Genomic DNA, 17,677 nt, shown 5'->3' on the forward strand with positions numbered 1-17,677 from the left:
TGATGTTTTATAAACCACTTAATATTTTATTTCAATTATAAATATTACAAGCATTAGTTGCAACTTTATAATAGTCATTCATATTTTGTTTATGAATGGCTACTAAACCATGTATAAATAAAATATTTTAGCTTAGCTTTATAAAATATTTATATTTATGAACAAATATCTGGTCCATGAATCTGTAATGTTTATAGATGTTTATAATCCATCTCTTAAAGGTTCATAAATCATTTGGTCATCATTAACAAACACTTTATAGTGTATGAAGTGTTATAATTTGTGCATCAATAAACTGTTAACATAAAATAAATTATAGCATTACAAATCATTAGAAAACATCAACTATAATTTAATTGTTTGTTAACAGTAAATAAGTATTAACTAATGGTTAATTAACTATCTATTTACCCTTATTTACCCTTTATAGATGATGGTTATTATAAAGTGTTACCAATTTGTTTGCATGAAAAACTTTCAAATAGACACCCTTGGTGCTTCTCAGAATCTGTGATGTTACTTGCAGTTAACATCTTTAACTTAGGACCCAACCCTTCAGGAAACCTGCCAAATACTTTCATGTGAACAATGGCACTGACTCAGTTCTACATTCTTACACAGCAGAAAGGCAAGCCGCTCTTGTTCTTGAGCTGTTCGACACATTTTACACTACTGTGACAAAAAGTGACGCTGATAATTGGCAAAGTCTAGGAGAAGGAAGTACAAACCCTTGTTTTGAAGCATGCTGTAAAGAATGGGAAAAAATATAAAAGAAGGATAAGGGGGAAGAAGGAATGAAAGGTTGATTGATTTTTTTTCCCATTAAAATGCATAGACTATATAATTAGCTAAATTATTTGGATAACCTGTTTATTTTATGTGGAGCAGTTTCTTTAGATGTATTGTATCTGAAAGCTAAATTATTATTAACACATTAAGTTCCCCTTAACATTTGCAATTGAAAAAAGCAGAACTAGGGTTTTTTCCAAAATACAATCAAAATTCATTGGAAAAGAAAGCAGAAACCCAACTGTCGTAGAAAACTACTGGAAAAGATTTTCCACTTAAAATGCTCCAAAACAGCCTTGTGACACTGTAAAAACCATCAGCTGATCCATTTCAGGATCTAGCTGTTGATCTTTATCCAGCTGTTTAGGGAGTATCAAAAAAACATGAAAGAAGAAAGAAAAGAATAAAGGCAATGACCCTGGTTTAGAAAATACATTTTAATCAGTTTCCTCCTTTCTAGATCCTTGCTTGTGTTGTTCTTACTCTCTGATGTACTTCGCTTTGGATAAATGGGTCCGCGAAGTAAATTGCAGAATTGCAGCTAGAAAGGGAAGGAGGAAGAAACGATACAAGGAGAGGAAGAGGAGATTTGCAGAGACATGGAGAATTAAATTAAATGCTATCCTTGAGCCTAACGCTAAGGCCAGTGCCTCTCCTTACGTGTTGCGTAAACGTGAATGTGTATCCTGCCTTACCTGAATGTGTGTGCAACTGTCCTGTCTGTTTCAAAGTCAAAGTCAAAGTCAACTTTATTGTCAATTTCAAAATATGCCAGACATACAGTGGAATCGAAATTGCGTTTGTCTCCGACCCGCGGTGCAATACAACCAAAATTAGGTAAAAAGATAAGGTAAAATAGATAAAATAAAATGAGGTAAAAATAAGATAAATAATATTTACAGTAATACATTCTAAATTGTGCAAAATGGTAAATAAAATAAATAAAAATACAATTTTAAGAAAAAGTAACTTGTGCAATATGTGCAGTGTGCATTAAAGTGATTGATAATTAGTTATTATTCCAGAGTTCTTGGTGGCATACGGGAGGGGGTTTCAACATCCAGTGTTTGTGGCAGAGGGGGGGGGGGGGAGGAAGAGAGGGGAGAGAGTTAAGCTTCCTGACAGCTTGGTGGAAGAAGCTGTTTCCCAGTCTGGTGGAGCCGGCCCGCAGGCTGCGATACCGTCTCCCCGATGGCAGGAGGCTGAAGAGGCTGTGTGAGGGGTGGGTGGGGTCACGCACAATGCTGGTTGCTTTGCGGGTGAGGCGGGTACCGTAGAGGTCCAGAAGAGAGGGGAGTGGGACACCGATAATCCATTCAGCAGCCTTCACTGTGCGCTGCAGGGTCTTGTGGTTGGCAGCAGTGCAGCTCCCAAGCCACACAGTGATGCAGCTGGTCAGGATGCTCTCGATGGTGCCTCTGTAGAAGGAGCACATGATGGTTGGGGGTGCTCGTGCTCTCTTCAGCTTGCGGAGGAAGTAGAGGCGCTGCTGGGACTTCTTGGCCAGTGATGTGGTGTTGGTTGTCCAGGAGAGATCCTCACTGATGTGAACCCCCAGGAACAGCTGCTCACTCTCTCCACAGCAGCACCGTCGATGGTCAGTGGGGGTTTAGGAGTGGGGACTCTACACCACGTGGCCAGTTGGCTGACCTCCATCCTGTAGTGCGTCTCATCGTTGTTGGAGATGAGACCAACCACTGTTGTGTCGTCCGCGAACTTCACAATGTGGTTGCCGCTGAAGGATGGAGCGCAGTCGTGGGTCAGCAGCGTGAAGAGCAGGGGGCTGAGCACACAACCTTGGGGGGCCCCAGTGCTCATGACGGTGGTTTTTGATGTGCTGCCGCCGACACGCACTATCTGAGGCCTCTCGCTGAGGAAGTCCAGCAGCCAGTTGCACAGGGAAGTGCTGAGCCCCAGCTGGTCCAGTTTGCCGATCAGCTGCTGAGGGATGATGGTGTTGAATGCTGAACTGAAGTCTATGAACAGCATTCTGACGTATGAGTTTTTGGTGTCCAGGTGGGTGAGGGCTGGGTGAAGAGCAGAACAGATGGCATCCTCGGTGGATCTGTTACCTCGGTATGCAAACTGGTAGGGGTCCAGGGTGGCGGGGAGGGTGGATTTGATGTGGGCCATGATTAACCTTTCGAAGCACTTCATGGCGATGGGGTTCAGTGCAACGGGTCGATAGTCATTGAAAGTGGATGGTGAGGGCTTCTTTGGAACGGGTATGATGGTGGTGGCTTTGAAGCACGACGGAACAACAGCCTGACTCAGAGAAGCGTTGAAAATGTCCGTGAAGACATCTTTGAGCTCCTCTGCACAGTCCTTCAGCACACGGCCAGGAATGTTGTCTGGACCTGCAGCCTTGCGGGTGTTGATCTTGGAGAAGGTTCTCTTCACGCTGGCTGCAGTCAGGCACAGAGTCTGGTCGTGGGGAGCGGGGGTGGTCTTCTGTGGGGGCGTGCTGTTGTGCGCTTCAAACCTGGCAAAGAAGCTGTTGAGGTCGTTCAGCAGAGAGGTGTTGCTGTCACAGGTCTGTGGCTTGGGTTTGCAGTCCGTGATGGTCTGGATACCACGCCACAGGCTCTGCGCGTCTCTGCTGTCCTTGAAGTGTCCGGTTATTTTTTGTGTGTAGCTGCGTTTGGCTTCCCTGATGCCACGGGACAGGTTGGCCCTCGCTGCTCTCAGGCAGGCTGCGTCCCCAGCTCTGAAGGCGGTGTTCCTGGCCCTCAGTAGCCCGCGTACCTCTCCTGTCAGCCATGGCTTCTGGTTAGCCCAGGTGGTGATGGTTCTGGTGGTGGTGACATCAGCAATGCATTTGCTAATGTAGGAGGTAACAGTGTCAGAGTACTCCTCAATGTCTGTGTGGTTGTTGTAGGTGGCTGCCTGCTTGAACATCTCCCAGTCTGTGATATCAAAGCAGTCTTGTAGTGCAGCAGAGGCCCCCTCTGGCCACACACATACCTGCTTCAGAACTGGTTTGGTGACTTTAACCCTGGGTCTGTAAGCTGGCATTAGCATGACACTGATGTGGTCAGAGTGGCCGATGTGGGGGAGGGGTGAAGCTTTGTAAGCACCTTTAACTGATGTGTAAATCATGTCCAGAATGTTACCTTCTCTTGTGGGAAAGGTCACGTGTTGGTGGAAGTGGGGTAAAACCGTCTTGAGATTTGCATGGTTAAAATCCCCAGCGATGATGAAAAATCCGTCTGGGTGGGCTGTCTGTTGCTCACTGATGGCGTTGTAAAGTTCCCAAAGTGCGTCGATTCTATCAGCGTTGTTGGTGGTGGGGGGAATATACACAGCGACCAGCAAGGTCTCTCTCGGTTGATAGAAAGAACGGCACTTTATGATCATAAACTCCGCCAGCGGTGAACAGTGTTTACATACCACAGCAGCATCTCGACACCAAGCATCACTGATGTAAACACAGACTCCACCACCTTTCTTCTTTCCTCCTTTAATAAGGATTCTGTCCGAACGGTAGCATGTGAATTGTTCAAGCTGAACGGCGGAGTCTGGGATGCGTTCGTTCAGCCATGTCTCTGTGAAAATGTACGTGCAGCCGTCCCTCACGTCGCGGTGCGCAGCTCTCAGTAGCTCTATATGGTCCATTTTATTGTCCAGAGATCTTACATTTGCCAGTAGAAGAGTTGGAAGAGCGGACCCGTGTGGTATTTTAGCCAGTCTCGCTCTTATGCCTCCACGTTTACCTCGCTTTTGTTTCCGCTCGCACCGTTTACGTTTACGTCTCCTCTCCGGGGGGTAAACCGGCTCGCGAAGCAGTCCCAAAGTTTGAAGCTGTTGTCTCAGTGATTCGGGTAATAACTCCACAGAAAGGCTGTTACTGTTTAAGTCCAGTAAAAATCGACGGCTGTAATTGTGTTTTTCCATAGTAAAACACGGAGAAAAGTTTGAGGGGTGCGTGTAGGTGACTCACCCCAAAGATCCACATACGTGCCGCGACCAGCTCACTCGGGACAGCCCGATCCACGGAGTCACTTGGGTACGATCTCCTCCGCCAGCCCTCTCTTTCATATCAGTTTAGTTGATGTGTAAAAAGAACCTGTGAAGTGTTGAAACAAAGAAAAAACATTACTTCACTTCAGATTCAGTCTCTCAGGTGTCTGCATCCTCGCGTCTTCATCGTGGCGTCTCTTCGACTCAAAACCAATTTCTGCCGGCTCCTCCACAGGTGCTGCTAATGAAGGTTACAGGGACAGAGCCACCTCACCCCCCTCAGGTGTGTCATCAGTACTGACCCTGCTTGTCCTCCTACCAACCACGCCTACCGCTAAAGACACTGAAGTGAATCCTCCTAATGCATTATCATAACAATACCTGACACACTTCTCTCAGTCATCATACTCTGTGACTTTTGAACTATTTTTTTTCTCCCTATTACTGATATAATTTCCACAGAAACCAGAAGGATAGAAAACTCAAGTGTCACATGAACATGAAGTTTCCCAGTTTATTGAATCACTGTCAAGGTTGAATAGTTGTGTGTGTGTGTTGGTTTTTCTCAAATTTTGAAATCATTCGTCTTTCTGCTGAAGTTTGTTTTTCATGCAAACATCACCCCTGCATGTCATCAATTTGTGCTGTATCATCCAATTCCAGGGTCAGAATACAAATGCATGCTCATCATTCGTTCGATGGATGAGACAGTTAAGATTCCAAATTGTAGGACTTGTGGGGGTTTACATTTCAGTCAGTGAAGTGAGTTAAAAAAAACTTGGTTTGAAAGCATTGACTAAAGAGCATTGTGTTCATTGTATTGGGGATAAAATGGCTCAAACATCAGTGTTTTAAAGACTTATGATCAACTCAACTGCTGCTGAAAGAACAACAATGAGCGCATTTTATCTAGGTTGGTAATTACCTGTTAAATGGGATTGGTAGAGGAGTTGGCGGCTCACATCTCCTGTATGATATTGTATGAGTGGGATACGAGAGAGTTAAAAGCGCTTTGTACAAACAATATGACAGTGTGTCCCATGATCTCGTTGGCTGATGTCAGGCATCAGTATTCCTTTTTCAGGTTGGCTTATTCAATATTATTTAACTTTAGATGTACTGAAAAAATGTGACTTATGACTCATAAAGTAATTACATCTCTGATAAAGCTTGACATAACCTGACAAATTGCAAATATGGATATTGCTAGAATCTCTTCATTTATTTCAATTTTTACGAGACATAATGGGCAGAGACAAAAATGAACCAGGATGCGATTGAATCCGAAACCAATTAAGTTGTCACAACATCCTGAAGTTTTAATGACATGATTCGGCATGATTCAAGTTTCTTGGTGTTTATTTTTAGTTATTTTATGTGTAGACCTCCGCTATTTTTTGGTAGCGGGGTTTAAATATCTCCTTCAAATCTCTTTTTGTAAGGTCTGTTAGTTGAATTTATATCCTGTTTAGCTAGCACTATTTGTCAGTAGAGTTCGATTATTTTGACCTCTTGTATCAAGTCCTATACTGATTTCTCTTTCTTTGACTGCTTGGTCTATGACAGCTGCTTACACATCCAGAGAGGAAGAGGCGTTTCTCGTTGTATGTGACTGATATCCTCTTTGCATGCATTTTTACACGAGAGCTGTTCAAAGGAGTGAATCATGAGGCTACGTGTGGGAAGTAGAGTAAAGGAGTGTAGAGGACTCACCATATGTAGTGATGATACAGCAGTGAAACATAAAACCATCAAGAAGCCTTTTATAATCAGAAACATTTGATTACAGACAGTGTCTGACCCAGCCTCATTTCCTTGGGCCACATGGGGTGGAGCACATGATTGTGAAACTGTAGAGATACATTTTCTTTGTATGCAGTTCCCCGTGTTATTGCCTTCCCCTTCCCAAGGTTCAAGACAAATACAGATGTTTTGAAACAACTGAGACACATTACTTATTTATCTTCTGCTTGGAGCTTTATTGTGAAACATTATGACTGTACAGACGGCCTGCATGTTATTAGTTGTTTTTCTGGCTAGCCAGCATGCTCAAATCAAAAGTAAGTTGATTGCCAATGATTCCCAAACTGATTGTGATGACCTTTTGGAGAAAACCAAACACAAGCTTACAGAACTCATGTTTTGCCGATCAATCCATGCGACCCCATGCGTTAAGTAACATAAAGCACAGAACTGCAACAATATAAGAGCATTTTAGCCTCCCATCCTGAGCTCAGAGAGTCACAGATGAGTCTTTGAAGTTCTTTTCTCTTTACCTTTCTAAGCGTCATCTGCTGAAGTCACTGACCAAGTCTTTCACCACCAGTGTCTTTACTCTTCTGGGGAAATGTATTCTTCTGCTGCTCAGGGTGTAAAGCCCTGAAGACTTTCTGACATGACGTTATTACCAAATCAATCTATTAAATTAAATGTGTTTGCTTTATTTTCCCTCCTAACGTAGCTGAAGAAGTAGCTTGCAACTTCAGAGGAGAGGTCAGAGTTCTTATTCTGTTAAACAACCAGAATTCAAGTTTATGAACCATACCCAAAATATTAAGATAAGATAAGATAAGAAATTCCTTTATTCGTTCCACAACGGGGAAATTTACTTTGTTACAGCCACAAAGATTGCAAACAAAAGAAACTGGTTTGTGTGTGGGTTACCTTGTCTTACCTGTTATACAGTTGCAATGCAAAAGTTCTGTAAAACTCCTCTGTAAATTAGTACAGAATTGCCTTATGTGAAGATATTTCCCTTATCAGATGTAAAAATGAAAAGCACATTTTTGATTTTGAAACTGGATCTGTCAAATGACCTGAAACAATAACATGACTGCAGTGAGACACAAGTTTCAGAAACTTTATTAACATGTTAGAAAAATGAAATCTAAAACTTAAACTTAAACTACAGTTGCAGTGATTGGAAAAATAATAAGAAAACAAAAACAAAGAAGAAAACATAATAATGTTTAAGGTAAAATAGAAAAGCTGTGAATGTGTATGGTAAGATGATAATACTCATGGTTTTCCTTTACTTTACTTGTTTGCTTCAACAAACTTTCAATTATTCCACTGAAGTCAGTGCCAGTTGTGCAACTCCACAAAGTGTCACCTGATGGCATCATAAGACCAGTATAACCCTCATGTTGACTTTTTGAAAACAGAGAAACCAAACCACTGTAGACTGAAATGTGGATCACTCTCATAATTATCCAATAACAGCCTTTCAACTTTTTCTTCTCAAATAAGAAAGCACACACTGACAATTAATAAACCTTTAAATACATCATTTGAAAAGAGAGTTAATTCGAAGATTTCTGAATGACTTAAACCTCAATATATTGACCTTTATGTCCAAAATATTTCTAAACAGAGTAAACCCTGTTTCCACATTAATATCACTTTAAAAAGCAGCTTAACAACATTGAGCACATTCACTTGGAATTCACAATGAAATCATTTGTGAATAATCCGCCCTGTGTCTGGGGGTTAACAAACTGCACAACTTTCAGTAATTCTAAATTGAAACCACACACTAGATTCTGCTGCAATAGGTTTTTGTCATGCTGTCCTATTGACCTGAAACGTGTTGGCCTGTGTATTGCGGAATATTTTTACGTTTTCTTGTTGGATATGTTTCCTGTTTGTGTGGTTTACTGTAATGTAACTGTAAAGCATACAGTCGGTAATCCAATGGCAGACCCTTCTGTTCAATTTAGGACCGGGGCTGTTCGACTGTAGTGTTATGTAACCCTGTAGGCCTTCATTTATACCTGATTAGAGGCTCTTTTCAGAACAAATTCTGATTTCAGTAATCAGCTGCTGTAGAGCACCAATCACATTTTTCAATGAATCATGCTGATAATGCTATAGAATATTATTAGATGAGAAAAAATATACGTGTGTGAATCAGCTGTGTTGATTATTTGTGAAGTAATTGTAACAGCTCTATACCCTACTGGTACTGTGCTTCAGTACAGTTTAAATGTACTTTTTTATTCTATCAGACTACTTTGGCAATATTGACTTTTCAGTCGTAAAAAGTAACTTACAGTAGGGGTAGGTGTACTGTACTTCTTAAAATAATGGAATGGAATGTGATGCATAATTACATTAAAGCTTATATTTACGAGTTAAAGTCTCGTGACTTTGGGTGCTTTATGATTAAGTAATGTAGAATAGGCCATTGGTTGTAATATAATGAGCTTCCTCACTTTGGATATGTTGGTACTTTTCTCTTTTTTTCCCCCCCTATCTTCATCTTTCTATTCAAGACCTTGTTCTAGTTATAAATTACAAAAATTAATCATTTTCAAATGATAAGCTAAAATAAATGTAATTGGCATTATACCACACCAAACTCTTGATAGTTTACTCCTCCATTCTCACATCATAAAAATACAAGAAACCAGACCAAGTGGCCTCGCTGAAACATAACTCAGGTAAAACTTTGAGGTACTTCCTGTAGTTTTTCCATTTTCCACTACTTTCCACTTCTTCTTTACTACTCAAGAAGGAGATTTTATCCCTGTTTACTCCACTGCAAAACACATGAGAGCTGATAGATTAATCTATTTTATAATTGATACACACCCTTACCGGGGCAATTATTTATGCTGGAGCACCCCTTCATTTGAGCCCATCAGTGTCTTTGCAACCACAAAAATGTTTGTAAATGATTTTACTGACACACCTTCATCAGAGAGGAGAATCCGATCATTGAAATCAGCAGCTCTTATCTGTCATTTTAATGATAGGAGGGTTAGGTTCACATGCTGGCATAAGTAAACCTCTTTGCTCTCACTGTTATTGTTTCAAAGTTATTGTTTAACACTGAAAACAAAGTTCTTGTGTTTTTTGCAACAACAAAAAATTCCAAGTTAAAAATTGACAAGAAACAATGTTGATAAAACTTAACTCCTGATGTTAGAAACTAGATTATATTTAACTACATATGCATTTAGAGTTATTTGATGTTTGTCAAATAAATCAATTTAAAGACATGCCCTTAACATTTAGAATAATGCTATGAACATGAATGATTTGACATCTTAAACAAAATGATGCATCGACAAATCAACCTTCTGGTAAAAAAAAATGATCAGAATGAAAAATATGTAAACAACACTTGTTTGCACTGGTTCTGTAGAGACAAAGTGATACCCTGAAGTGTGAGATAAAAAGATCAACACCTCTCCTGAGCAAAAACCTTTTATTTCTCGTTGAAAGGAACTCGATAGAATATTACAGCAGAACACACGACTGAAACAGCTGCCATTTCACGTAACACAGTACAGGAAGAAGGATGTAGTTCAATCTCATGTGTAATATTATATATAGTATATTTATAATCAATAGAAAAGAAAAAGAAATATTGCTCCCATGTTTTTTTTTTCTTATGGCATCTCTGCGTTTGATGTGTTGAAGTGAATGAAGTAAAATTAAAATTCAACGAGAGGTTAACACACCAAATGAAGTAGGACAATAAAAAGTGTCATTCCGCAAAGCACAGGAACTTTGTGGCTTTTTTATTAGGCTGAGAAGTAAACTTTTTTTTTCATTGCAAGAAAGAAAACTTGAAACCGCTCTCAAATATGGATAAATACCATTATACAGCAATCAGAGTATGCAAATAAAAGAACACAAGGCAGCTCTGCGTTAGAGCAGGCATGCAAAAATTATCATATTTGAAAAGGAGCACTAAAGACAAAATGTTGATGATTGCAGATTGTTTATGTGTGCGTCGTATGACAACTGATGGGAGAGCCAAATTGTGACATAACATGGTTAAAAGGGTGGACTGAAACGAGGGGACAACTGGATGCTATGTAAAGTGAACTGGAGTGCTGAGTGTTTGCTGACAAACTACTTTCATGTAGTTGTTGCTAGAAATTGCTATAACATACTGTGTTATCAATTTGCTGACCTCTTCTTAATTTCCTTTAAGCAATAAAAGAAATGTTAGGAAAAAAACAGTTATGAAATATCACCCTGGACAGTTGCATCCAAAGTGTTAGTGTTTTAAATAAGCCACTTTAGGCATCGTTATCTAATAAATGTCTCATATTTCTATGACATATTTTCATAAATCTCTTTTGAAAAATAATTGTATCTATATTTGAATTTTTTTTTAATAAGTAAATCTATTTTCCAGTACATCATTTTTCTTTTTCTCTCACCCTTAAGGTACAGCACCCCCCTGTGGGTTTTGTTTTCCAAAAGCACCTAATTTTTCTTACAATCAGACTGAATATTGCTTCAGTCATTAATGGTCTGTGTTCAAGATTTAAGGATCCAAATGGCGCACCCTAAATAAGTCCACAAGGTCAATTCCCTTGAGACCACAGCTCAAGTCTTGCAATATTAAGCTTTAACTCTGAAAATCGTGACCAGTGCTAGAAGCCCGTGCTCACCGTGTCCCCTTTTGACATAAAAAGGTCACAGGGTTCAGAAGTGGGCCTGCATAATATCAGACATCATCAGTAGCCACAGGTGTCCCAGCTGCAGCACCTGGCTGATGGTGTCTGCACTCAGAACCTCTTGATGATGCGCAGGCACAGGTTATGCTGATATTTCCTTAAAACATAGATTGGACTCACTGGACCTGAGACAAAAGAAGCCACGTGTGAGCAGTCTTCACCACATATCAGCTATTGGAGCAGGAGGTTAGCACCTGAGGGACCCACAAGAGCAAGGGAGGGGAAAAGTGAGAAGAAGGGAGGGGTCATTTGGACTCATTTGGATTGTCCAGAGAGTCCAAATGAGTCGTGTGCTTGTAACAGATCACCTTACGGGGACCTTGCTGGGATGAGTGAATGTCCTGCGATGCCAAGGATGCCCCCTATGGACGAGGCTGTGGCCCTGGGTGTTGTCGTTCTGTCCAGTCAAGCCGTCCCCTTTCTTTTCAGACAAAAACACACACACACACACACACTTACACCGTAATTGTGATGCAGGCGCTCTTGTCTCACTCCAAAATACGCACCACTTCCTTTCATAATTTCACAGAAAACAGGTCAGAGCCAGGTGAGCTGTTACCGCTGGATATCAACCAGGAAGTGTTGCTGGGAACTGCTGCATGAAACTTAAGTTGCTGGACTACATGTGTGAGGTTATCAAATAGACAATCAATATATCTATATATAGATATTTATATATAGATATACCTATATATATATTTTATCAATGGGGAATCTTATACAGGAGCTGACTAACGCCGTCCGCACTCATTTATCTATAACATCCACCTAAACTTTAGAACATGATTTTCTTATATAGACATTATTTTCTCAGTCAAATATACTATTTTTTTTTTTTTTTACTCCGTTGTTTTAGCATTTTAAAGTTCGATTCGTCATGCACACAATAGTCGTTCCTTTATGTCAGATTCTCTATTTATCTCCAGGCTTTTCGTCATGTTGTCAGCTTCATCACGAGCAGGCCAGCTCTACCATCCATCCATCCATCCGTCAATCGTCGTCCACGTCTTCGCCCTCGGACTCCTCTCCGGCTCTCCTCTCGTACATCTTATCCCGGTGCCGCTCCTGGATCTCTTTCATCTCCTCGGCGTAGCGGCTGAACGCTCCGCCGAACTTGCTCCACGCCTTGAACGGGATTGTTATAGAGTTTCTATAACTGGGCTTCACCTCGCTCACCCTCAAGAAAACTCCGTACTTGTTGGATCCCACGTCGAAGAAGAACCGCTTGGAGTCCACCATGATCGAGGTGCCCTCGGGGAGCTCGCTGTAGCCCCCTGCCCCTCCGCCGCCGGCGAGATCCTCCTCATCTCCCCCGTAGTCGTCTATCAACTTGGCCAAGGCGTCGCGGAACTCTATTAAGCCCTGGGCAGGGAGAGCGATGGTTTGTCCGGCCTGCATGCCAGCCCCCGGGATGCCACCCACTCCAACTCCGAAGCCGGGGCCTCGGTTGACGGTCTGCCGGATCCGGAGAAACCGACCCCGCTGGTTCTCCTTTAGGTCGAGGTAGTATTTGCGGTTTTCGCGCACCAGGAACTCGCTCTTCAAGGCCCGTCTAGGCCCGGTGTCATCCCCGCCGGAAGACTGTGCGATCTGCTCCGGGGTGCTAGGCCCCAGCTGGGCGTAGTGCTCTATGAAATCCCCCAGGTAGTCGCGGAACTCTGCCGCGACTGACATGGAGAGGGTCAGTCGACTTTTTGAGCCCCCGGCGCCCACCTCGGCGATTTTGATGAACCGGCCTTTGGCGTTCTGCTTCACATCAAGGTAGAAGCGTTTGTTCTGGATGTCCAACCGCTTCGATGCAAGCTCCTGGGTCTCCGGTTCCCGCTGGTAATGCTGAAACCCGCTGCCTCCCCCTCCACCACCACCTCCACCGCCGCTGCTGCCGCCGCCGCCACCGCCGCCGCTACTGCCACCGCGCTCACTGCCACTGTCCCCATCCGCCATCTTCACCACCAGCAGCCCGTTTCTCTGCGTATCTTTGACCCCCCCACCCTCCCCTTGCTTGCCAAGCTAGCAGAGGAAATCGGGACGCAGGGTTCTGGGTTCTGATTTGTCGAAGCAACTGTCAATCAAAAAAGGTCGTCTTGATTTCTTGCGTTTTAATTGGCTAGTAACGCTGCCTGTCATTTCAGGCAAAACCCGCCTACTGCACTACATCCACAGCAGCGCTCAATTTATGTCTTACGTATATCCTACTTTCTGCGGGAAAAAAACATATTTCTGTGAACTGTTGCAATAACCAATTTATAATGCAGTGATCATACACATATTAGACGATTAAAATACGTTCTGTATGCACTTGTAGGTACAAATATAAACCCGTTTTGGCCTTCAATGTATGTATTAATTTGTACGTTCAAACACGCAGTCCCCGCCTACTTGTTGGTTTCGTGCGCAAAAAGCCAGGCACGACGATCTGGTGATGGGGGGATGGGTGACTGTTCTGCAATCTGCTCAGCGATTGGACGAAAGTGAGATTCAAAGTAACAACGCACGCTCCGATTGGCCGATCGGACTCCCACGAGGGGTCTCATGCAAAAAAAAAGATTTCCGAAGGGTTTATTGTTTCTTTGCTTTTCGGGAGCCGAAATTGTTTGCCATCTTTACTCACTTCCACATTCAAATAAAACTGGTCGGAAAATAAAAATGGTAAGTCCGGCTCGACTGACGCTGAATGCACTTGCGGGAAAATCTTTGCGCATTAATTCACGTTATTGTCCAGCTGGAGGATTTTAAATGTTTATATAATTGGAGCTGGTGGGGGGGAAAAAGCGAACAGAGGGTGTGTGTGGTTAAAAAGCTTGCTAACTGTCAGCTATCACGTTAGCATTAAGAAGTCTGTATTTGATTCTCTTTTTCGTTCTTAATAACACCAAAGTGTAACGCACCACTATCTGAAAACGCCAATCCAGTTGGATACGTGGAGTGATTTACGAGAAGTGTTAGATTTGACGCAGAGAAGCATTTTGTTTCACTCGGTGTAGCGTCTTTCTTTGGTGTGTTAGCAACCTTTAGCAAGCTAAGTGTGGCTAATCCGTTAGCTACACGGTGAGGTGTCTGTTATTAGTTACCCCTCAGTCTCTTACTAGAGGACTCTAGTCTAGTGAGTGTGTGTTGACTGTGTCGATTATGTACTTTCTAGTAATCTAAATGATAGGATAACATATTTTTCATGTATTACTCGTCAAATGAAAACTGTACCCCCCTGAAAGCGGCGGGTCTGTTGTTTGTTTGTCGCGGGATGTCAGGACTCCGGAGCCCGCTGACAGCTCCCCGTGTTTCTCTCTGTTTTTTTAAACACTCTGTCGCTTTTATCTTACTTTTATTATCTAAGAGTCAGAGTCAAAAAACAACAACAAATATTAACATTTTTTTTTTGGTAAACGCTATCATCTTAGTTGTAGTTTTATTCGCTTTTATTCTAGGTTGGCGGGAAAGCTACAACAGATCTGAAACGTAATTAATTAAAACTACAAACAAGCTTTTACGCCTACACTTTGTTTTCTTGCTTAACTGCAATATGTGCTAAGTGAGATGCTGTTTCGTGTTTTTGGTTTGTGTACTGCAGAAATTTTAACATCCACACTACAGTTTTACTTTCCTGAGTTCAAGATGTTTTTGTTTCCTGTTTAAAAATTGTCCTTACAATTACCTCATGCAGGCTGGTGGCAAGGCAGGAAAAGACAGTGGCAAAGCCAAGGCAAAGGCAGTGTCGCGCTCCCAGAGGGCTGGGTTGCAGGTAAATACTGTGAAGCTTCATATTGGCTTTACTGTTTGTGTCATGTGCTGTCGTCCTCTTGCAGAGATTGCCCCTGTTATTTTTGAACTGACTACTTTGTCCTGTCTCTTTCCTGGTAGTTTCCAGTGGGTCGTATCCACAGGCACTTGAAGACCCGTACAACCAGCCATGGCCGTGTAGGAGCCACAGCAGCTGTGTACAGTGCTGCTATCCTTGAGTACCTCACTGCTGAAGTAAACCGTCCCTCTTTTTGTGCATGTTTATGTTTAACAGTGAGATTAGGTATTCACGTTTCTGAGTTGTATGACGCTGCTAACATTGATCTGTTTGTTTTCTTGCGCTCAGGTACTAGAATTGGCAGGAAATGCCTCCAAAGACTTGAAGGTGAAGCGTATCACTCCCCGTCACTTGCAGCTTGCCATCCGTGGTGATGAGGAGTTGGACTCTCTTATCAAGGCAACAATTGCTGGTGGAGGTAAGCTGACTCTTCGTGTGTCATTTGTAGATCTACTTGCTTGTGTGTTGGTATCAGTTAGCTCTGCTACATCTATACTACATGCCATGAAGTATTTTCCTGGAGATCACTGTTTAAAACAATTAAACCAATGAATGCTTTTTCTGTATTTGTTTGTTTTCAGGTGTCATTCCCCACATCCACAAATCCCTCATTGGGAAGAAGGGCCAGCAGAAAACTGCATAGATGCCATGTTGACCAGAAGTTTTGGGGCTTGGGCTTTGATTGGACCAGGAGTTGACATTTGTTTTTTTTTTATCATTAATATTATAGCAAACAAAGAGTGATTGTTAGTTTTGTGTTGTAATATTTTCCCATAACTAGAAAAAAAAGTACAGAAAACCCCTTAACAAAAGAAAAACCCTTTGTATGTTATTGTAGAACGTTTGCCTGGGGAATATATGATTATTTCAAATGGTGACAGTGAATTTGTTTGATTGGCCTGGGTCTCTGTAATGTTTTATACTGAAAAAAGACGTTGTTAAACCTTTTTTATATAAAAAGTTGTTTTGTGGTTATTTTCTTGAAGTTACAATATTTGCTATCATACAACTTTTTAAGGAGATTTTGTTTCTTTCGATGACAAATGCTAAATGTGATGTGGTGCTTTTCCCCCCTGTTGACTTACTGTTATATTTTCAACTGCACAAGGATAGTGTTGTATTAAAAGTTGACTTTTTACATCAAGATGACATTTTTTTACAATGCAGTTTATTGCAACCTTTGTCAAAAGATTGATGTTAGTTGTTGCAAGTTAAGAAAAGTGTTAGACCATAATTTAAGTATGTAATCAGGGAGCAGTCTCACTGTGGAAACATCTGCTAATAACAAAAGTAATCAATAGGTGCCCCGTGATTGAAGACTATTGAATGCAGATTGAAAAGCACATCAATATATCAGTCTGTAAGTCTGCCTTTTTTAAAGTATGTATTCAGGGAAATTACTGCATATTTTATCTTTTAATAAATACCAAATGCATGTTACTCTTTGCTCCATTTGAAGCCCTTTAAATTGAATATTTTTTTCCAGTTAAGAATTGTATAATTCTAAAACGGACGTGTTATGCGCTTCAGTTTTTAAATTAATGGTATTTTAGATATTTTTTTCAAGGGTGCTTTGTATGAAATGGGTGCGTTCTATAGGATTATTTAAAAACTATTCAATCAAGCAACTTTAAAACTTTGGAGGGGTTTGAGGGGGGAAAAGGCCTGTCCATCAGTTTGAACAGAATTTCGTCTTTGTGGGATCACCACTTGCCAACAGGGGGAGCCACTGACATTAAAATAATCTCAAACCCTTGCTGATCAATACTTCTTGGCAAGTTAAATAAATGGAATGACAAGAAAAAAGAAATGTACAATAACATTGATCTCTGTATTCAAGATAAATGCATGCCTGCCAAACTCTTAGATTTGATGAGGGAAAATGCTGATAGTAAAGCAAAACACACTTTTTATTTTCTATTGTAGAAAATGTCCCGTTTACTCCCTAGAGATGGTTAAAAAATAAAATAAAAACTACTGTTTGCAGGCCCAATGGGCCCTCAGGACACTCAGGAGGTGCTTTATCTGAACAACTCAAACATTGGACTCTAACATGAGCAAGGATCAATCAGACACTTATAGTGAGAATCAAGTTCTTTAAATAGCCTTGCTTATTCAAGGATGAAATATGTCAAGTGTGCTTTCTCCAGTTTTCCTTTTTAATGCCTTTGCTACATTTTTGTGATAGGAATTAGGGTTTTTTACCGAAAGCCAATTGTGCTGTTGGTAATCTTTTTTAGTGTTCGTGGAAACCTTTAAAGACTCCTCTTAAATTGGAATTTCTAAATGGCAGCGTAAAAACAAGGCCTTCATACTTCTTTAAATAGTGGTTGAGGGCAAATAGGGTGGAATCTTTAAAATGATTTTTTACTTGTCAATGGAAAATTATTTAATTTCAAGTACAAGTTCAGTGAGATTTAAACACCATCTTTTAAATCCTGAACTGAAAGTGGAAAAATATGTTAGATTTAAAAAATACATGCAAATTAATATAAAAGAGATGTCAAGTTTAAACTGCAACCATAATAAGGGCACATTTCAAAGTGTTTCATCATCTGTTGTGTATTTTCCTGATTTCTGTTTGATTCAGGACTTATTTACCTTTCCGCTAGATAACGTCTTTAAAACTGCATGGACAGGCTGCTTGTTTACA

The 17,677-nt window shown here is 41.1% G+C and overlaps 2 protein-coding genes across 3 annotated transcripts in view; one reads left to right on the top strand and one right to left on the bottom strand.

The window, feature by feature from the left end:
* Positions 1 to 16,464, top strand: part of LOC132974347 (histone H2A.V) — a 212,014-nt gene extending 195,550 nt beyond the window's left edge. Inside the window, exons 2-5 of one of the 2 annotated variants that reach the window (XM_061038366.1) lie at positions 14,889 to 14,967; positions 15,087 to 15,200; positions 15,313 to 15,442; positions 15,606 to 16,464. In XM_061038366.1, coding sequence (XP_060894349.1) covers positions 14,889 to 14,967; positions 15,087 to 15,200; positions 15,313 to 15,442; positions 15,606 to 15,667 — 385 coding nt within the window. In that variant the 3' untranslated portion in view covers positions 15,668 to 16,464. Of the gene's footprint in view, positions 1 to 14,883; positions 14,968 to 15,086; positions 15,201 to 15,312; positions 15,443 to 15,605 lie in introns of those variants that run through there. The other variant, XM_061038365.1, reaches the window with a different exon arrangement.
* On the bottom strand, positions 9,945 to 13,211 carry purba (purine-rich element binding protein Ba). Its single transcript, XM_061038297.1, has one exon. The coding sequence runs from the start codon at positions 13,170 to 13,172 to the stop codon at positions 12,219 to 12,221; it is 954 nt and encodes a 317-aa protein (XP_060894280.1). The 5' UTR covers positions 13,173 to 13,211; the 3' UTR covers positions 9,945 to 12,218.
* Positions 16,465 to 17,677: the final 1,213 nt, after the last annotated feature.

This window comes from Labrus mixtus, chromosome 5 (assembly GCF_963584025.1).
Source record: "Labrus mixtus chromosome 5, fLabMix1.1, whole genome shotgun sequence".
In the NCBI taxonomy this organism is placed as follows: domain Eukaryota; kingdom Metazoa; phylum Chordata; class Actinopteri; order Labriformes; family Labridae; genus Labrus; species Labrus mixtus.